This window comes from Sorex fumeus, unplaced genomic scaffold, assembly GCF_029834395.1.
Source record: "Sorex fumeus unplaced genomic scaffold, SorFum_2.1 ptg000039l, whole genome shotgun sequence".
NCBI lineage: Eukaryota > Metazoa > Chordata > Mammalia > Eulipotyphla > Soricidae > Sorex > Sorex fumeus.
In genome coordinates, this window is record NW_026606096.1 from 12241924 (window position 1) to 12264885 (window position 22962).

The window sequence follows — 22962 nt, forward strand, 5'->3', positions numbered from 1 at the left end:
ACAGCATTTATATACACCCAAGGGTGGGTCTCTGGAGAACCACCCTGAGATAGGGCGGGGCTGGACTAAAGGATTTTCAGAGAGGGGAGTGATTCCCCAGAGCTGTATTTTGTCCAAAGAAATGCCATGCTCAGGGAAATAGCTTTCTGGGGAAGCAAGCCCTTCTTTAATTCTTTAATTCTCTAAAGCACAGTTATAGACTGTGCTTGGGTTTCAGTTATACAATGATCAAGTACCCATCCCTTCACCAGCGCCCATCCTCCACCACCACTGGTCTTCATGTTCCACATCCCATCCTTGTTGAGGAAAAGTAGAAATGATAAATAAACTAGAAACTGAGCGCTGTTGGCATCAGAGAGATAGTGGAAGATATAAGGTGTTTGCCAGGTGTGATCCTTGAGCCCAGAGGCAGGCAAGTACCCCCAAGCACTGTAGGGTGTGTGTTCCCACCATAAAACAAATAAACAAAGAGAATACTGAAGTGCCAGACAGCCCTGAAGGTTTGTTTGTTTTGCTTAGTTTGGGGTCACAAGGAGCTGGGATCAGGACCTACTCTGGGCACTGTGCTCAGGGTTTTCTCCTGGCAGGGTTTAGTGTACCTACCGTTTGTTTTCCAGCAGAGTAAACTGGATCAGCTGTGTGGAAGACAAGAACCTTGTTCTCTATTATATTGCTGACCTCAGAATTATTTTTTTATTAGTGAAACACCGTGAGGTACAGTTATAGACTGTGCTTGGGTTTCAGTTATACAATGATCAAGTACCCATCCCTCCACCAGCGCCCATCCTCCACCACCACTGGTCTCAGCATCCCTCCCACCCCCCATCCTCTCCATCCCACCCTGCCTCTGTGGCAGGGCATTCCCCCTTGTTCACTCTCTTCTTTTGGGTCCTGTGTTTTGCAAGAGAGGCATTGAGTGGCAATCATGTTTGGTCTATAGTCTACTTTCAGCATGCTTCTCCCACCCTGGGAGGATTCTCACAACACCCTTTATTTGGTGCTCTCTTCTCTATCTGAGCTTCCTTTTCCCCTAGCACGTGTGACTGGCCTCCAAGTCATGGAGCAAAATTCCTGGTACTAATCTCAGCCACTCCTGGGTGTTAGTCTCCCATTTTGTTGCTTTATGTTCCCCAGATGAATGCAATCTTTTTATTTAATTTTAAGATCAGTGTGTTTTAAGTTACCCTGAGAGACTTTTGTGTTGTTTCATTTTATGCCACTTCTAGCAGTGCTCAGTGCTTATTCTTCAGTTATTACTCCTTGTGGTCTTGGGGAACTCTTTGAGGTCCCAAGATTCAATCTGTGTAGGTCACATGCATGACAAGTATTATCAGTCATTCCTACTGATTTTTAATTTTTTCCCAATAAATCACCAATATTTTACAGTGATAAAGCTTTTCATTTCTTCATGATCAGTAATATTTTAAGACTTATTTTATGTTAAATACTTGTCACTCATGAAGAACTTTGTAATCCACAGTGTTTATATAAAGTATTAAAGGAAATTTGGAAAAACTAAAGAAATAAATTTAAACAAATGGATTCTTGAAAGAGATAAAAAAAAATCTGAGTTGTCTCATACATGAGGAACGTTGTTGAATAATAAACAATGCAAACATTTTCATCAACTTCCTTGGTAATCTATAATTCTAATTAGCATTCACAATTAATAAAAATAAAAAAAATATTGCGTGCTAGTGTAGCCCAATGTCATCTGCTCGCTACAGGAACATGAAGAGCCTTACACAGATCTGACCATCTCATACGTGGGTGGCCACTCCATCTTTTGATGTCCCATGGAATTCATTTGGTAACAGCTCTAGTCCAGCGGTCCCATGCATGGTCCATTAGCCTTTTGAGGATAATCTCTGGGCTCCGATATGAGGTTTGGCTTTTCAGAGAATTATTTAGCTTTTTTTTTTTTTTTTTTTTGCTTTTTGGGCCACAGCCGGTGATGCTCAGGGATTACTCCTGTCTTTTCACTCAGGAATCACTCCTGGCGGTGTTCGGGGGACCATATGGGATGCTGGGAATCAAACCAGGGTCCAGCGCGTGCAAGGCAAATGCCCTACCCGCTATGCTATTGCTCGAACCCCTCAGAGAATTACTTAGATTGCAACATTCTATGGGCACACAGAGCTTTTTGGTTATCACCAAAATGGTGATTATTTGATTTCTCTTCAGCTGCTTCTGAAATTTTGATATTTCTATTAAAAGGCAGTTTATATAGAAAATGTTCAGGAAACAAAACAAAGTTCTTTTGAAATTCCAAAAAAAAAATAAATAAATAAATAAACTACAAGTTATTTTTCAACATTGCATTTTCCAGGTTTCACAAATGTGCTCATAGCGTCTACATTTTTCCTACTAGTTTCCTTTCTTAGAAATTCTTGAGTTTAGTATGTTACAAGTTCCATGCTTTTCTCACATTGAAAAGAAAGTGCTTATTTTTTCTTTTTTTCCCCTTTTTGTTACAAAATGGGGCTGGAGCGATAGTATAGCAGGTAGGGTGTTTGCCTTGCATGCAGCCGACCGGCTGACCCGAGTTCGATTCCTCTGCCCCTCTTGGAGATCTTGGCAAGCTACAGAGAGTATCTCGCTCACATGGCAAAGCCTGTCAAGCACCCCGTGACATATTCGATATGCCAAAAACAGTAACAACAAATCTCACAATGGAGACGTTACTGGGCCCGCTGGAGCAAATCGATAAACAATGGGAGGACAGTGACAGTGACAGTGATACATATATAATTATTATATAATAACAATTTTTAAGTGCACCATGCTTTTTGGGATAAAAACATTCCAAAAATAAAAGGTTTTAGAAAATATGTCAAGTAATTTTGTGAGCCCATAATCAAGAATAATCAACCTCTTACCAAAATGTGTTTCTTTTTATGGAGTCAGAGAGAGAGAGTACAGTCGGTAGGGCATTCACCTGCATGAAGCTCACCAGCTTTGGTCCCTAATACCAATTATTCCTATTCCACATATCCCTAGTAACCTTCAAACATGAACCTGAGCACAGTGCCAGAGTTAAGCCTGGAGCACTGCTAATTTGGGGTGAAAGCAATCAAACAAAAAATATACTAAGAAATGAAATAAAATTGATTATTTTTTATTTGTTTTCTTTTTGGTCCATACCTGGTGATGCTTGAGTGGGCCCAGTAACATCTCCATTGTGGGACTTGTTGTTACTGTGTTTGGCATATAGAATATTGCCATGTGGCAATAGAAGCATGCTGAAAGTAGACTATAGACCGAACATGATTACCACTCAATGCCTCTTTTGCAAACCACAACACCCAAAAGGAGAGAGAGAACAAAAGGGAATGCCCTGCCACAGAAGCAGGATGGGATGGGAGGAATGTGGGGTGGGAGGGATACTGGGACCCCTGGTGGTGGAAAATGGGCACTGGAGGAGGGATGGGTACTTGATCATTGTATAACTGAAACCCAAGCACAAAAATTTGTAAGTCTACAACTGTACCTCATGGTGTTTCACTAATAAAAATAAGTCACAGTCACAATCACAGTCCTCCCGTTGTTCATTGATTTTGCTCGAGCGGGCCCAGTAGTGTCTCCATTGGAGACTTTGTTGTTACTGTGTTTGGCATATCGAGTTTGGCATATCGGGTAGCTTGCCAGGCTCTGCCGTGTGGGCTAGATACTCTCGGTAGCTAGCCGGGCTCTCCGAGAGGGGCAGAGGAATTAAACTTCGGTCAGCCATGTTGGCTGCGTGCAAGGCAAATGCCCTACTGATGTGCTATAAAATAAAAAAAAAGAATATTGCCATGTGGGCATATTTGGTATATTGAATATATCACGGAAAGCTTGAAAGGCTTTGCTGTGCGGGCGAGATACTCTCGGTAGCTTGCCGGGATCTCCGAGAGGGGTAGAGGAATCAAACCCAGATCGTCCTGGTCAGCCATGTGCAAAGCAAACGCCCTACCAGCTGGAGCAATAGCACAACGGGTAAGGTGTTTGCCTTGCACACAGCTGTCCTGGGTTTGATTCCTCTGTCCCTCTCGGATCCTAATGTATGAAGCCCCAGAAATTGATTTGCTTATTGGTAAATACCGTTTGGAGGGCGTTGAGTTCGGACGTACACTAGATTCTCAGAGATCATCCCTGAGTAAACCAAATTGAATTCAGAACAGAGGTCTGAATAGGTAATTTTTTTCTGGCTGGAGGAACTGTGGAGCTCTGCCTTGTGAGGAAAAAATACCCTAGTCCTGCCCATCCCACACCTGAAGATGGAGGAGGTGTCGGCAGCCCTTGCCAAAATGCAGCCAGAGCTCATCTATCACATCTGCCTGGACTACCTCAATGACCCCGTCACCATCGACATGCAGCCACAACTTCTGTGACTCCTGCATCCGCATGTCATGGAAGAACTTGCAGGATACATTCCCTTGTCCCATGTCCCGGCAATCCTGCCAGGAGATGTGCGTCAGTGCCAACGCCCAGCTGGGCAGGCTGGTGGACCTGGCCAAGCTCCCACACAGCTCCGGGAGCAGAGAGATGGCGCAGGCAGAGGAAGGCAGGTGTGAGGAGCACAGGCAGGGGATGAGCCTCTTCTGTGAGGAGGACCAGGAGCTGGTGTGTCCCCTGTGCGCCCAGGGCCCAGAACACCAGGGCCACCAAGTCAGGTCCGTGGCTGAGGCAGTGGCTCACAGACAGAGGGTCGGCGACTGCATCAAATCCCTGAAGAAACAGCTGGCAGAGGTGCAGAAGTGAGAAGTCACCCATGACCGAAACCTCCTGCAGCTGAGAGCAGATGTTGGAAAGCACAGGACTCGGCTGGCCTTGAAACTTGCGCAGCTCACCCAGTTTGTGGAGCGTGAGCAAGATGCTGCTCTCTGCAGGCTGGCAGAAGGAGACAAGTGCCTGCACACGAGAGAATGCCACACACAGCACCAGGAAAGCGGCATGCCCAGAAAAGCTTGGCAGGTTCCAGAAGGTAAGTTTTCACTTAAAGCAGCATTCTAGACTGAAAGAATTTCTACTTCATCAGTGAAGTCCATTGGCAGAGAGCCAGTGTGATAATGGAGACAGGGCGATTTTTCCAAATGCTTGTTGCATCCAACAGTGACAACAATAAAGCCAGAATACATATTACAAAATGAGGAATGTGGTCTGAAATGAGAAAACAACTTAGTGTCTAGAGAAATTGCCTGAAATGCTGGAGTGCCTGCCTAGCAGGGGAACATAGGGGTTAATTTACTCAGGAACACTTAAAGCTTTGAGCACCCTTAGCAGCAATCCTGAGCAACACATCGGGAGCCAGGAACAAGCATTGAGCACTGGCACTGGTCTGGTGTGGTCCCAAAATTAACAACAACAACAACAAAAAAAGAAAAAAGAAAATTATATAGTAAAATTATCCCTAGTAACACAGGTATAGGAATTACCAAAAAGTTTAGAAAAGAACAATCTAGAACTAGACAACTGGGATGGAAAATTAATTTTGGAGCACTGCTGTCTTGCAAGTTTTCATCCTGTGAACTAAGAATTCCAACCTTGGCTCTGGTCACCCCGGTGTTTTGCAGTGATGGCAGTTACAGGAAAGGCACTTCCTGAGCACATGGTTTTCTCAGGCAGTTCCTTGTGGCCCAGATCTCTCCCTGGACCCCACACACCCCAGGACCCCTATTACTGCTGCCAGTCTGCAGAGTACTTGCCCCCAAACCCCTAGCACCACTCATTTCCACTCCCACTGCAGTTCTGATTCTAATCTGACTGGACCTGTGGGGAAATACATTTTTCCAAAAGCTTCCTTCAGGTGGTTAAATAATATTTATTATTATTTTTATCATCATCATCATCATTAGCATCATATTTGTATTATTTTGAAATGAGGACTGCAGGTGAGAGAGTAGGATAGAGAAGCCCACCTCTCCGGCTGCTTTCCCCTTCACAGACCGAGCAGGGCCCAGCTCGGTGTGCTGTCAAATGTCCCTAACAGTCACTTTTCCTGGAGCTGTTATCATGCCCTAGAGGGTAGCCTTGGGGTTTTGAAGTTGCTTTTGCTTTAATTGTTTTAGAGTTGGAAATCCCAAGCCTGGTTAAACTTAAGCAGTATGTATTCTGGCAGGTTTTTGAAAAGAACAGTTATGTGGGAGCTCAAAGTGGGAACTGAGGCCAGGGAAAAGCAAAGGGTGCTTTAAGCTACTGCTGTGAAATGTTTCACTGTGATGTAGCTTCACATTGAGTCAACAATTGTTATTAACCTGTAGTTAAGGAGTAAGCAGATTCATAACCTTTCGAACCCTGTCACTTCTTAGTGCGTGTGTCTGTATATACATATATATGTATATATGTATGTATATATGTATGTATATATATATGTATATATATGGTTACGGTCACAGTCACGGTCCTCGCATTGTTCATCGATTTGCTCGAGCGGGCCCAGTAACGTCTCCATTGTGACACTTGTTACTGTGTTTGGCATATCGAATATGTCACGGGGAGCTTGCCAGGCTTTTTGTGCAGGCAAGATACTCTTGGTAGCTTGCCGGGCTCTCTGAGAGGGGCAGAGGAATCGAACTCGGGTTGGCCATGTTGACTGCATGCAAGGCAAGTGCCCTACCTCCTCTGCTATCGCTCCAGCTCTATATAACAGAATATAATGTTATATACCCTAATCATAGTTATAATATATATAGAGAGAGTTTGGAAAAGATGAAAATCTCTCTATATATAGATAAATACATATCTATCTATCGATACAAACACTCAACAATACACACACATTTGTAACGGTGTATGTATATGTGTGTGTGTGTGTGTGTGTGTGTGTGTGTCAGATGAAGACGTTTTCTAGTGAAGAGTTATTTATTACCTATTAGATGAACCCTCATTTCAAATGGGTCTAGGCAGCAGAAAACTGACAAAAAGTGGACTTGGGTGGAAGTTTGGAATCCAATCAACGCTTCAGTGGTGAAAGAAAGAACATGTCTTTCCAGTGTCTTTGTAAACTAAGAGAACTTGGTGGCACTGAAAGGATTAAGTGAGGATAAAAGGTGCAAGGGTTTCTCTAAATCTCCCTTTAGCTCTAGGCCAGTCCACCAGTTGTTTCTTGGAGGTGGGGTCATTGCTCTTTCCTGAGATTGGTTGCCATAGTTGGAAGACCCACCCAGTGGAGACCCACCGAGTGGAGACCCACCCAGTGGCCTTTAAATTAGCTGGCCAGCTCAGAGACAGCGCACTGCTGCCAGGCTGCCCTCACACAGCATCCAGGAAATCCACTGCAGACTGACCCCAGAGGAACTCAAGACCTTTACAACTGGTCAACCAGGTAAGCATGGGATTGAGACGATGTGGGGAGGCAGAACTTTGAAGGGACACATACTCTGGAGATTTCTGGCCCTGCAGAGACAGAGATCTGCACCTGTAAAGGAAACACACCCTCTGTTCAGTTTCCTGGAAAAGATTTTCCATTCATTACAAATTCCAGTTCCTCTACCTTTCTCTTCTTCATCACATATATTCTTGCTAAATTCAGATAGCAATTTGCACCGTGACATAGATCAGAAACAGTGGGGGAATGTGATGGATGGGCTCACTGTGGGACTTGGGGTGCAGAGGGGACGCAATGACTGACACCTGATGTGTGATGAAACATCTGAAGAAGCTGGTGTTAGTCACCCGTCTAATCCCCTAGAAACTCTGAGTAAAGAATATCGGACTGGAGGTGAGTTTGGGATAGAACTGGCCAGTTGTGTGTACTTTGTCAGTGAGAACATTCACTTTGTATACCAATTCCATAGCTTTCCACAGCTGTAATATTACATTAACCTTATTATCTAAAGCATAACATTTTTGTCTTTAAAGAGAGGGCCATAGAGGCATCACAATTGCCTCGTTTGCATCTAACCATGGTTTGATCCCAGGCTCCACATAAAGTCTCCGTGGCACACACAAAGAGAGAGAGAGAGAGGGAGGAGAGAGAGAGAGAGAGAGAGAGAGAGAGAGAGAGAGAGAGAGAGAGAGAGAGAGTTTGGATTACAGTTTTGAATTAAAGTAAAAAAGAAAAGCACTGACATGGAAATTGGCTTGTCAAGAGTGTGGTTAGAAAAACAGTAGTAGTTTTGGTTGGACATACTTAGTTTTTATATCAATTTTTATCCTGATATACCATCACCCACATTGCATCCTCAGTTAAGTTATGTGGACAATATTGAAGGGTTTGTTTAACTTCGGTTTGTCTATTTCCTTGCTTTGTTTCTTTATACTCCACATATGAATGAAATAATGTCCATTTTTTCTTTTTTTTTAATTGTTCTCTGGCATCGATCTATACTAAAGGTTTTAAACTGATTTTTGAGCATCTATCTGTGTTCAGGGTTTACTCCTGCCTCTGCGTTCAGGGATTACTCTCAGCTGGGTTCCTGTGACCAAGTGGGCTGCTGAGGATAAAACCCAGATCAGACACATTCAAGGTTAGATCCTTATTCACCTTACTCTCTCCCAGCCCAATTGTGATCTTTAAGAGAGCTCCCTCATACGTATTTTTTTGTCCTATTTCTCTGCTCTTAGGTTTGATTTAGCTTTCACTCTTCATTATGATGTGTTTTGAAGTTTTTCCTCCTTGGAGTTATTCTATTTGGAACATTTAAAGCTTCCAGAGTGAACATACAGTGGGAGTAGCATTTGCCTTACGTTCAGCTGACCTGTGTTCGATCCCCAATATCCTATTCCTAGGTCCCTGAGCCCTGGAGAAGTAGTTCCTGAGTGCAGAACCAGGAGTAATCCCTGAGCACCACTGGGCGTGGCCCCAAAACAAAACAAAACAAAACAAACAAACAAACAAACAGCTTTCAGGATCTGTGTGTATGATTCAAGCCTTGCCTTGCAGATGTTCTTAGCTTCAATTCTCCCTCCAAAATGTAACACCCTATTCTCTTTTCTTTGAGACCCTTATTATAGGGATATTTCTCTTCATGCCAAACCATCTCTGGTATTTTCTTCTTTTAACATGTTTGCGGTTTTTAAAAATTTTTTTTTTGATCTTGGAATTTATCTTGTTGAAACACTCAGATTTTTTCCCAGCTTCTGTCATTCTGATGTTTATTCATAATGGGGACTTCTCTCCTTCTTGATTATCAAGCTTTAGTCAATCTGGGAGTTATTCCTTACTAAATAATTACTAGATTTTTCATGACTAAAATTCTGGTTCTGACCACATTGAGTATCTGTCCAGATTTCTGACAGTTCCACTAGGGACAGAATGTGTGCATGTTAGTCATATATGAGAAGACGGGGGATGGTGAGTTGACAAACCACATTCTGCTCTCTGATTCTCTATTTTAACTAGGTCTACTCTCTCTCTCTCTCTCTCTCTCTCTCTCTCGCTCTCTGTCTCTCTCTCTTCCTCCCTCCCTCTCATCTCTTCTGAAAACACCTATCATACCTGGCAGTAAGCACTCACCCAGGCTTCTCCGCCCAACTCTATGGGTAGAACAGCCAAAAGTCAGAGGCAGGGCTAACCAAGAGAGTGACGTGGTGGCTTTGCTTTGTCACCTTATTGCTCATGAGGCCACTCTCAGTTCCTCCTGCGAGTCTCTCAACAGTGAGGTATGAGCAGCTTGGTTCCCAGTTTAAACTTTTTCATTAGAAACCATATTCAAATGATAAGAGGACAAAAAGGCGTATTCTAAACCTAATCAATCTAGCCATACAACATTGTGCCATTCTATCTCTTCTCTAATCTCACGAAGCAAATTCCACACTACAGGTGACCTTCGGTGGAAATCCTCCACAATATTCACAGTCACTGTCACTGTCACTGTCACTGTCACTGTCCTCCTGTTGTTCATCGATTTTCTCGTGCAGGCCTAGTAACATCTCCATTGTGAGACTTTGTTGTTACTGTGTTTGGCATATCAAAAACGTCACGGGTAGCTTGTGAGGCTTTGCCAAGCGGACAAGAAACTCTTGGTAGCTTGCCAGGGCTCTCTGAAAGGGGGCAGAGGAATTGAACTTGGGTCAGTCATGTTGGCTGAGTGCAAGGCAAACGCCCTACCCGCTATGCTATCACTCTGTTCTAATATTTAAATCATAATAGCATGATTTGATTATAAGTAAAATCAAATAAGATGCTAAGTTGCATTTGGTTATCATTTTATATGCTCTCTCTATATACATATATACGCTGGAATTATAGCACAGTGGTAGCATTTGACTTGCAAGCTGCTGCCTGGCTGAGCCGGGTTTGATTCGTCGCCCCTCTCAGAGAGCCTGGCTAGTTACCGAGTCTTTTGCCCACACGGCAAAGCCTGGCAAGCTACCCGTGATGTATTTCATATGCCAAACACAGTAACAACAAGTCTCACAATAGAGATGGTACTGGGACCGCTGGAACAAATCAATGAACATTGGGAGGAAGTAATATATATATATATAGCACTTATATATATGCATATATATATATATATCACTGTCACTGTCCTCCCGACGTTCATCGATTTGCTCGAGTGGGCCCAGTAACATTTCCATTACGAGACTTGTTACTGTGTTTGGCATATCGAATACGTCACGGGTAGCTTCCCAGGCTCTCCGAGAGGGGCGGATGAATCGAACTCGTGTTGGCCATGTTGGCTGCTTGCAAGGCAAATGCCCTACGTGCTGTGCTATATATATATTTGTTTCAGACAATTTATACTTTGCATTGACCTATCTCCACTTGTCTATATGTATTTTTTTCTTTTGACAGTGTATGGTAAAATTATCAAACTAAAGTTACTTGGATATCCTCGATGTGGCATAATTTCATCACTTTCTTGATCTTCTGCCTGTTTTGTAACAAAAAAGGCCAAAATACCAAGATAACTGAGTGAAGGGGACCCAGACCCCCAGACATTGCCGACGATGATCATCTGGCCACACTCTCACTTAGCAGCTGCAAAGATCTCAGGATCTGCAAAGGAGAAATCAAAAACAAGTTTGCGGTAGTAGAACTTGCTGAGAACCTGGAAAGAGGTCAGCATTCCTCAAAGCGTGAGTGTTAAGAAGAACATTGCTTCTGACCTTAGAGTGGGTGGAGAACCAGAACATTCTCAAAGGAACTTCTTCAGGTAGCCCTATTCCTGACCAATGGCATTTTCAACTTCCCTGACTGAGATCCCAGCAGAGGCCATCTGCCCTCACTGTCTGGATTACCTGAGAGACCCAGTGACCCTTGAGTGTGGGCACAACTTCTGTGACTCCTGCATCCACCAGTGCTGGGTTGAACTCCAGGACGTCTTCCCGTGTCCCATCTTCCTCCACCACTGCCCTGACAGGAACTTCAAGAGGAACAACCAATTGTGTCATATCACAGAAGTCCTTAAGCAGCTCGCCACTAGAAAGAGCAAAAGGAAATGGCAGGCAGAGGAACCCCTTTGTGAGAAGCACAATGAAGCCCTGGACCTGTTCTGTGAGGAGGATCAGCAGCTGTTGTGTCCTCAGTGTCGAATATCCACTCACCACCAGGGTCACCACCTGATCCCCACTGACAGAGCTGCAGAGAGTCAAAGGAAGAAGCTCAAAGGATTCATAGAACTTCTGAAGACAAAGATAAGCGATGCTGAAAAAGAGTGTGAAAATCAAATTAAAAGAAGTGTGGAAGGAAGGTGGAAAATAGCGTCTTGGAAAGAAGAACTACAAGCTGAATTTGAGCAGTTCAAACTTTCCTTGAGTGAAGAGCAATTTTCCATTCATGCCACCTTGCTCAACAGAGAGAGAGAGATGGAAGAACAGATAGCGCAGAATAAGAGCCAAGGTTTAAGCAGTATGAACACGGTGAAAATTCTCTTGGGTGACATAACAGAGAAGTGTTTGCAGGCTGACCAAGATTTTCTAGCAACTGCTGAGAACCTTCAGCGTAGGTATGAAAACCCACTCTTCCCTACAGTCTCCTCATATGAATTCAAGAATGAGAGCTACACTCTTCCTCTCAATTGTGTTGGTCTGCACAAAATAATGAGCAAATTCCAGGAGAATTTGACACTGGATCCTGATACCACTCATCCAAGTCTGACCATCTCCAAAGATAGAAGAAGTGTCCACATTGGATCAATTCACCCTCACCTGCTGGACCACCACCATGTTGACAACATTGTTCCTTTCCCAGCTCTGCAGTGCTGTGAGTCCTTTGATGGAGGCAGGCATTTTTGGCAGGTAGAAGTGAGAGGCATAGGCGAATGTTCCCTCGGAGTGTGTAAGCATCCTTCCATGATCATATTGGACACTTCCCTTCTCTCAAAGCAACTTATGGCAATCAGATATCACCTTGACTCTCCCTGGTAATATGCACATTGAAAGGCCAGAACAATTTGTGAGAATGTGAATTGGTGTTTTTCTGGATTACGAAATGGGAGAACTTTCTATTTTTAATATGAATAACAGGTCATGTTTGCATAGGCTCACTGGTACACTCTCAGAAAAAGTGATACCTTATTTTGCTATTGGATCTTTATCGAAATCTCTTACAATGCATATCGTTAGAGACTAATGATGTGAGCATACTGGAGGATAATGTGGTCTGTGGTATGTTTCTTCCCCCTGTTATTGAAGGTTCAATGTAAATAAAGCTTTTCACACAACTGCTAAAAGACTTCTTTGATTTGTTTTTCCCATTTCGTTTTTGCCTGGGAAAACTGACAGAAGAGCCTTTCGTATCAAGTGAATCTCTGTAGACAAGCAAGTTTCTAATAATGCTAGAATAATCACCGCATGCCAGCCACTACTCCCTATAACACCTAAAATACTTGTTTTGGGCAACTTTTCTTTTTTGGGACCTACTGTGTATTTTTGCCTCATGTATTTCCAGCTTATCATTATTTGCCCGTAGTCATCTCTGCTTCCAAAATTCCTAGACATTTTCTACTTTGTTATTTTGTACAGAATTTGCAGATTTCGCCTCATTATTAGGAATTACTCCAGCTTTTTATGCTATTTCCTCTACCTTGTTACTGAAATTAAGAATAAAGTTATGGCATGTGCAGCTAGCTCGATCTCCTAGAAAGTCGGTTTTCTCCCCTGATCTGCGCGGGACAGGAATGGAGGTCCACCTCTTGGCAACAAAGCTGAAGGTCTCCTATTCCAACCAGGTACAGCTCGCACCCAGGGTCCAGGACTCTCTCTGGGCATGTGCAGCTAGCTCGATCTCTAGAAAACCGGTTTTCTCCCCTGATCTGCGCGGGACAGGAACGGAGGCCCACATCTCGGCAACAAAGCTGAAGGTCTCCTATTCCAACCAGGTACAGCCTGGCACCCAGTGCCAGGGACCCTTTCCGGAGCCGCGGCCGCTAATGCGGCAGCGAAATATTCTCCCACTACATATGCCATAGGAACCATAAGCTACCCTCTTAGATGGAATCTTCTCTATTTTACCTCAGCCACTAGAAACACAGTAGCCAATAACTCATAAGCCTATCTCAACTCACGATGCATATTACGTAGAATAGTAACAGTGAACACGAAGGACTAAACCATACTTGTCACAATGGTAAAACAACGCAAAAGCCCACCAAACTTTCTTATTGAAGAGTCTAGCCCAGATGACACCAACAGTACTGTACTGTTAGACAACCTCTCTGAAAAGGAATTCAGAAGGGAGCTACTTAGGATGCTTAGGGAACTAAAAGAAACAATGGAAAGCAATGCCAATAGAAGACAAGAGGATTTGAAGGCAGAAATGAGGAAAATGTAATCGGAAATATCAGACCTGAAAAATCTCGTAGGCGAATTGAAAAACTCAGTGGAAGGCCTCAGCAGCAGAGTAACAGCTGCTGAGAACAGAATCAGTGAGCTCGAAGATGAAGTTCAGAGACACTCCAGAAAAGAGCAGAAAATGGGAAAGAAACTCACAATTCGGGAACAGATGGCAAGAGAAGATCGTGACGAAGCCAAGAGGGGTAACATAAGAATTATTGGAGTCCCAGAGGGAAAGGAAGAAAACCTTGTTGAAGAAGAAACTGTCAAAGACATCATTGCTACAACGTTTCCAGAGCTGAAGAAAACTTGTGACCACATTCAGGAGGCCCGAAGGGTACCAGCTAGAAGATATCCAAATAAAAATACCCCAAGACACATCCTGATCAAAATGACCAAAACCTTAGACAGAGACAAAATTCTGAAAGCAGCAAGATCGAAGAAAGAAATCTCTTACAAAGGAGCATCCTTAAAATTCACAGCTGATTTTTCTGATGAAACCCTCATGGCCCGAAAACAGTGGTGGGACATAGTGAAAAAACTCAATGAAATAAATGCCTCTCCAAAAATATTTTGCCCAGCGAGACTCTCATTCATAATAGAAGGAACAACACACATTTTCACAGAAAAGAAAGAGCTCAGGAACTTTATAGACTCAAAACCATGGTTACAAGAACAACTAAATGGGCTACTTTAAGGCAAGACAGGCCCCTCAAATACACCAAATTTCAATAGAACAATGGGACAAAATTCCATAACAATAATCTCTCTCAATGTCAATGGGCTAAACACACCAATTAAAAACATAGTGTGGCAGGATGGATTAGAAACGTGAACCCAACATTCTGCTGCGTGCAAGAAACAGATCTCAATAGTCAAAGCAAACACAGACTCAGAGTCAAAGGCTGGAAAACAATCCTACAGGCAAACAGCTCTCATAAAAAAGCTGGGGTAGCCATCCTAATATCAGACCACATCGATTTCAGTGTGACGAATGTCATAAGAGACAGTGAAGGGCATTTCTTATTGATCAAAGGATCTGTACAACAGGAAGAACTTAAAATAATAAATATATATGCACCTAACGAGAGACCAGCAAAGTACTTAAAACAAATACTCATAGATTTGGAAAAAGAATCAATAGCAACACAATACTGGTGGGAGACTTCAACACCGCTTTGTCACCTCTTGATAGATCAACCAGACTCAAGTTCAGCAAGGGCATACTTCATCTGAGGGAAACAATGGAAGAAAGGGACTTAGTATATATATATATACAGGACACTTCATCCTCAAAAAGCTGAATATACATTCTTCTCAAGTGTACATGGAACATTCTCCAAGATAGACGACATGCTGAGCCACAAAACATGCCTCCATAAAACTAAGAAGATAGAGATTGTATCAACAATCTTCTCAGACCATAATGCGCTGAAATTAGAAGTAAATCACACACAAAAACAGAAAACTAAATCAAACACCTGGAAATTAAACAGTGCGCTATTGAACAATGAGTGGCTTAGAAAGGAAATCAAAGAAGAAATCAAAAGATTCTAGAAACGAATGAAAATGAGAACACGAGTTACCAAAACTTATGGGACACAGCAAAAGCTGTGTTAAGAGGAAAGTTTATAGCTCTACAAGCATTCCTCAGGAAGGAGGAGCGAGCACACATAAATAACCTAAACTCACAGCTTAAGAGCTTGGAGAAGGACCAACAAAAGGAGCACAACCCAAACAGGAGAAAGGAAATAATAAAAGTCAGAGCAGAGATTAATGAGATGGAAACCCCCCCAAAAAATCTGAAAGATCAATGAAACCAAGAGCTGGTTCTTCGAGAAAATTAACAAGATCTATAAGACTCTAGCAAAACTCACAAAGAAAGGGAGAGAGAAAACACTAATAAACCGAATCAGAAATGAAAAGGGGGTCATTACAACAGAAACTACAGAAATTCAAAGGATCCTCAGGGAGTACTTTGAGAAGCTTTATGCCACAGAACATCAAAACCTCTAGGAAATGGATAAATTCCTAGACTCCTACAGACTTCCAAGGCTGAACCAAGAAGGCCTGGAATACCTGCACCGCCCTATCAACATCAAGGAAATTGAAAAGGTAATAAAAAGTCTCCCCAAGCACAAAAGTCCTGGCCCAGATGGATTCACTAGTGAATTCTTCCAAATCTTTAAAGAGGACTTACTCCCAATTCTCTTTAAGCTTTTCCACGAAATTGAAATATCAAAAACACTTCCGAACAGTTTCTACGAAGCAAATATCACACTGATACCAAAAGCAGACAGAGATACCACAAAGAAAGAGAATTGCAGACCGATATCCCTGATGAACACAGATGCAAAGATCCTCAACAAACTACTAGCAAATAGAATACAACTACTCATCAAAAAGATCATACACCATGACCAAGTCGGATTCATCCTAGGGATGCAAGGATGGTTTAACGTTCGGAAATCAATCAACATAATCCATCATATCAATAAAAGAAAAGATAAAAAGCGTATGGTCATATCAATAGATGCAAAGAAAGCATTAGACAAGATCCAGCACCCCTTTATGATGAAAACCCTAGCCAAAATAGGAATGGAGGGGACTTTCCTCAACATAGTTAAAGCCATCTACCACAAGCCTACAGCAAGCATCATCCTCAATGGGGAAAAACTGAGAGCCTTCCCTCTAAGATCAGGGACGAGACAAGGATGCCCACTCTCTCCACTGCTGTTCAATATAGTACTGGAAGTTCTTGCAATAACGATTAGGCAAGAAAAAGATATTAAGGGCATTCAGGTAGGAAAGGAAGAAATCAAGCGCTCACTATTCACAGATGATATGATACTATACGTAGAGAACCCAATAACCTCCACCAAAAAACTCCTAGAAACAATAGACTGGTATAGTAATGTTGCAGGCTATAAAATCAATACCCAAATGTCCATGGCTTTCCTATACGCACACAGTGAGAGAGAAGAAAGCTACATGAAAAAAACAATCCCGTTCACAATTGTGCCCCAGAAAATCAAGTACCTATGAATCAACTTAACTAAGGAAGTAAAGGGCCTGTACAAAGAAAACTACAAAACGCTACTTCAGGAAATAAAAGAGGACATGAGGAAATGGAAAGATATCCCCTGCTCATGGGTTGGGAGGCTTAACATTTTCAAAATGGCAATACTACCGAAAGCATTGTATAAATTCAATGCAATCCCTATAAGGATACTCATGACATTCTTCAAAGAAATGGAGCAAACACTCCTGAAATTTATATGGAACAATAAGCCCCCACGAATAGCTAAAGTAATTCTTGGGAAAAAGAAAATGGGAGGAATCAACCTCCCTAACTTCAAACTCTACTACAAGGGGTTGATATCGAGGATATACAAAATTCTGGTTGAACTACACAAGAAGAAAACATCCAACCCCATCAAAAAATGGGGCAATGAAATGAACAGAAACTTTCTCAAAGAAATCCGAATGGCAAAAAAAACACATGAAGAAATGCTCTAAATCATTAATCATCAGAGAGATGCAGATCAAAACCACAATGAGATACAATCTCACACCTCAGAGACTGGCCCACATTCAAAAGAACAAAAGCAACCGACTCTGGCACGAATGTGGCGAGAAAGGGACACTCCTTCCCTGTTGGTGGGAATGTCGACTGGTTCAGCCCTTCTGGAAAACAGTATGGACGATTCTCAAAAAATTAGAAATTGAGCTCCCATTTGACCCAGCAATACCACTCCTGGGAATATATCCCTGAGAGGCAAAAATGTATAGTCGAAGTGACATCTGACTTGTTTGTTCATTGCAGCACTCTTTACAATAGCCAGAAACTGGAAGAAACCTGAATGCCCAAGAACAGATGACTGGTTAAAGAAACTTTGGTACATCTACACAATGGAGTACTATGTAGCTGTTAGAAAAGATGAAGTCATGAAATTTACATACAAGTGGTACAACATGGAAAGTATCATGCTAAGCGAAATGAGTCAGAAAGAGAGGGATAGACATTGAAAGATTGCATTCATCTGGGGGATATAAAGTAACAAAGTATGAGATTAATACCCAAGAATAGCTGAGATCAGCACCAGAGATAGATAAGGATGGAGGATTACTCCATAGCTTAGAGGCCAGCCAGGCATTCTAGGGGAAAGGGCAGCTCAGATAGAGAAGGGAGCACCAAATAAAGAGTGTTTGGAGGATTCTCCCAGGAGGGGAGATTCATGTCGAAAGTAGACTATGGACTGAACATGTTTGCCACTCAATGCCTCTTTTGCAGACCACAACACCCAAAAGAAGAGAGAGAACACAAAAATGCCCTGCCACAGAGGCAGGGTGGGATGGGGGGGATGGCAGTGGGGGGATATTTTCCATGGTGGTGGAAAATGGGCACTGGTGGAGGGATGGGTATTTGATCATTGTATAATCAAAACCCAAGCACAAAAAATTGCAAATCTACAATTGTACCTCATGGTGTTTCACTAATAAAAAAAATACCAAAAAAAGAAACTGTGAAATCACAATTAAAAATAAAGGAAAAAATTAAAATAAAAGAGTTAGGAAGGGTGTTCGATTGCCTGTCTCGCAAGTCTAAGGTCTCAAGTTTATTCCTCAGTGCTACCACATGTGCTGAACATGATTTTGATAACTCTGTTCTTTGATTTTTCAAACCTGCACTGTAAGCAATTTCTAGTTTTACTCTTGTCAAGTATGTGTGAGTATCACTACTAGAGAGGTGCAACCCCGAGTGAGTACCACTAAAAGATGTGTGAGCACCACCGCCAGGAAGCACAACCTCTTACTAGCAACTGAGTAAGTGACCCTCAGTGTTCAACCAAATGATATATGCATACCACAACCAAATAATGTGAACCCTGGTGAACCCCTATGTGCAGTGAAAGGGGTACAACCCTATTGTGATTCCTGGCGACCACCACAGATAAAATGTGTGAGCACCAAAGCTGGGTATATGCACTTCTGGTCATAGCAACACAAAACAACAGTAAGAATGAATAGAGGGAAATTCAGAGAAGAATAAATCTGAAGAAAGAAAAACATAGATTTATTTTCTTATTAATTCATTTGGGGGTTTGGGAGCACATTATCAGGGATTACTCCTGACTCTATGCTTTGGGTTCACTCCTCATGGTGCTTAGGAAACCATAGACAGTGCCAAGAATTAAACTCGGGTTATTTGCAATCAGGCAAGTGCCTTAACCCCCTCTACTATATCTTTAGCTTCTACCTCTATTTTACACTCGTGAAAAAAACTGATTGCTTAATCTCTTGAATTAACACCATCTTTACCTGTTTAATGGGGATAATACATTTTCATGCTTAGTGATATGGCTAAGAGAAAGATTAGGAGTGAATGAAATATAAATAAAAGGTCACAAAGAGCTTGAAGATAATATATATGCTATACTATTTTTAAATTATTGGTCTCAGAAACTTATTTGCTGAACAGTTTTACATGGTATCAGTTTGCTATATTTATATATGTACATATTTATTTTCTTTCATTTGATGATCTCTAAACTTTTTCCTCGAATTATTAAGAACCAAGGATGCCAAAACCGTTACAGAGATGTAATTAGACCCATGTCATTGAAGAAGACCAGGTCTCAGACAGGGAAAACAAGGCTTTTGCCTCCAGGGAAGTGGGGAGAGAATATAGCAGAGTGGGATAAACAGAAATTTTGGAGTTGATGGACCTGTGGTAGCTAATATTCCTGCATCTCAATTTCTGCGAAGCGGGATAATAATGCCTTGAGGTCTTGTAAGTTTCAAATTAGATTATGAAATAATGTTGATAATGTTGCCTATTTGTCAATAATGTCAATAAATGTTGCCTATTTTCAAAAAAAAAAGAATAAAGTTATGGGTTGAGCTTCTTAATGTGTCTCATGGGGATCAAGAGTTTTAACCAGGGATTTCCCAAATGTGTGACAATGAAGCTTATTTTAAGTAATGGTATTAGAATCCAGGAAGCTTGTATTATTCAGATTGATCTTGGCATATGAGTTTAAATTCGCCTGGAGCAATAGCACAGCAGGTAGGGCATTTTGCTTGCAAGTGGCTGACCTGGGTTCTACACATTTGTCCCTCTTGGAGAGTCCAGCAAGCTTTTGAGAGTATCTTGCCCAGACAGCAGGGCCAGGCAAGCTCCCCATGGTGTATTCGATACGCCAAAAACAGTAACAAGTCTCACAATGGAGACGTTACTAGTGCCTGCTTGAGAGTATCTATGAACACTGGGACAAAAGTGCTACAGTGCTATGAATTTAAATTAAATTTGGCAATGAAATTCAGAATACCCTTTAAGTATTATCTACCAGGTAAGAGTTCTCTTGTGTCCAACAGGATAAAACTTTTCCCCAGGCACTGATGTGGCCCTCCGTAGATCTGAGGAGGTGGTTATAAGGCAGAGGGCACAGGCCAGGGCCATGCACAGGATGCACTGGGTGAAGTTTTGGAATGAGAAAATTCAAAGATTATTCAAGGAAAGAATTAGGAAGTAATTACTTGATGAGGCTGACATGTCAATCAAAATATAATTTCCATACTAGACAGAAAACAATTTCACAGGCCCGACACATCCCTGGATATGGTTGTTTTGTGAAGGTAGTGAGATTTGTACAATCACTCACATTTTCCTATTGAGAAATTGATACTTCCTAGTAAAGACTTCGGGATTTCAGTTTCTTCCTAATCAAACATTGAACAAAGATACAAGAAGTCAGGGAAAGCCCTAAAAGTGCAAAGAAGATCACACATGTCAACAGCCCTGGCTCCGGGACTTCATTTTTTGTTTTGTTTTGTTTTTCATTTTTGGTTTTTCTTTTGGGGTGATATTCAGCTGTGCTCAAGGTGTACTTCTGGCTCTTCCCTAAGGTATCTCTCATAGTGAGCTTTAGGGAACAACTATATGGGGTTGGTGAAAGGCAAATATCTTTCCTGCCTTACTATTCCCTGGCTGCTTCACTTTATTTTGGGAGAGTCCCTACCTTATAACCCGTACCTTTATGTGTTCTCTCAGCTCTTCTCCAGGCCAACCTTGCATGCACTCCCTCTACTGGAGGAATCTGAGGTCTTTGCTGGTTGGAATCTGCATAGTACCACCCACCTTGTGGAAATGCCTTCATGGTTATCAAAAGATTTCACACCTGCTTTGGGAGGCCTGAATGTTACTATAACCATTAAGGCTGGTTATGCATGTGAACCCATATTCAGTTCCTGTCAGCCCAGCATTTTACCATGCATTGCCAAGAGGGATCCCTAAGGACAGAATGCAAAAATAAGCCGTGAACAATGGCAGGTGTAACCCCCAAACTACTTTATATTTCATCACTTGATCACTTGACATCCAATTTCTCATTGATTTGCTCGACCGGGTGTCAGTGCCGTCTCTATTTGTCCCTGTTGTGTGCTAGTGTATCCCAATGGCCTCTACTCGCTCCAGGAACATGAAGAGCCTCAAACCATTCGGTCAGGGTCTTGACGAAGAAGTCTGACTATCTCATAGGTGGGCAGCCACGCAGTCTTTTGACGTCCCGTGGAATCCAGTCAGTAATGGCTCTAGTCCAGCTATCATCTCCAAATTGCATTACGTGTCCAGCTCATCTGATTTTTGATGCCTTGGCAAATGAGACAGCATCCCCGATTCTCGATCCTCAATGGACGTCGGAACTATGGATTCCTTCTCTCACTTGAGTGAATCTTGATACTCCAAGCATAGCTCTTTGGATTCCTCTTTGGGAGACACTGATAGCGTTCTGATCCTATTTTCGTAGGACTCAGGTCTCTGAGTAGTATGTAGTGCAGGAAGAAAGGTGGAGTCAAAGAGATGTTCCCAGAGCTGGAGGTTCTTTATCCTCTTGGCTGTTTCTTCAACGCTCTTCAAGGCATTTCAAGCAGCTCTCTTCCTCCTGTGCAACTCAGGTGCCAGGTTGTTTTTCATGTTCAGTTCTAGATATAGGTATACATTACTGCTGCATTCAGAGATGTTCGTTCATTGAGAGTGAATGGGATGTCAGGAGGTAGTCCATTTCTCATAAAAATTGTCTTCGTGAGACCCAGCTGCAGTCCGACTGTCCATACTCATAGTTGAAGTCGGCCACAATTTGTAGTGCTTGGCTAATGTTTGGTGTTATTAGTACAATGTCTAGGGCTATCGCGATAGCACCGCGGCTAGTGCATTTGCCTTGCATGCGGCCAACCTGGGTTCGATTTCCGGCGTCCCACATGATCCCCTGAGCATCACCAGGAGAAACTCCTGAGTGCAGAGTCAGGAGTAGCCCCTGAGCACCACCAGGTGTGACCCAAAGAGCAAAGCAAAAAAAAAAAGTCAAAGAATGATGTCAACAGTGTAGCAGAGGTGTTGTAGTTGCCAACTGCCTATCTTCACTCTCATTCCTTCCCATTGCAGTTGTCATATGATGTTCTCGAGGGTGGCATTGAAGAGTTTTGGTGAAATGGTATCACCCTGCTGAATCCTCTCTTGAAGTCGATGATCACTTCCTTGTAGACTGGTGAGATCCTGGTGGTGTATCCGTAAAATAGCTCACGGAGGATCCTGATATATTGAGTTTGAATGCCCTGTTTGGCTAGGGCTTTGATGACCACTTCAGTCTCAACAGAATCAAAGGCCTTGTTTAAATAGATGAACATTAGACAGAGTGGCATCTTGAACTCCCCAGAAACCTCAATGTGTTTGGTTACCATGTGGATATGGTTGATCATGCTGAATCTTTTTTGGAACTCTGCAAGCTCCCATGGTTATCCTTCATCTAGTGTTCTGCCAGTCCTATTCAGGATGACTCGAGTCAACAGCTTGTAGATAACGAACAACAGGCAGATCAGGCGATAGTTGCCAATGTCATGGATGTCTCCCTCTTGTAAAACAGAATGGTCCTGCTGGTCTTCCTTGGGATGAACCCTGCATTCAGATATTTAACATGTAAAGAGCCAAGCCAATGTATTGATGAGTACTGATGGCATAATCTTCACTACCCAGCCGCCTCCATGCTCCGGGCTGCTTTCCTGACCACTCGGGCCAAGCCTCACGCATGAGTGAAGCTTCACAAAACCAGGCAAAGCAGAACTTTGTGACCTTGGACTCCAGACTTTATATTCATATCATACTCCCCAAATCATCGTCCTTTTTTTAAGTTAAATTTCTTCATATAGAGATTATGAAGAATGTAATAAGAGAATAACTCATTCAAGACAGAACATGGGCTTCTC

General features: G+C 42.4%; 1 protein-coding gene across 1 annotated transcript; it reads left to right on the top strand.

The window, feature by feature from the left end:
• Window positions 1–11100: 11100 nt before the first annotated feature.
• On the top strand, window positions 11101–12294 carry LOC130028106 (tripartite motif-containing protein 60-like). Its single transcript, XM_056118834.1, has one exon. The coding sequence runs from the start codon at window positions 11101–11103 to the stop codon at window positions 12292–12294; it is 1194 nt and encodes a 397-aa protein (XP_055974809.1).
• Window positions 12295–22962: the final 10668 nt, after the last annotated feature.

Bases quoted from the DNA above. Each gene is read 5' to 3' on its own strand.
- LOC130028106 (XM_056118834.1), top strand. From the start codon at position 11,101: ATGGCATTTTCAACTTCCCTGACTGAGATCCCAGCAGAGGCCATCTGC.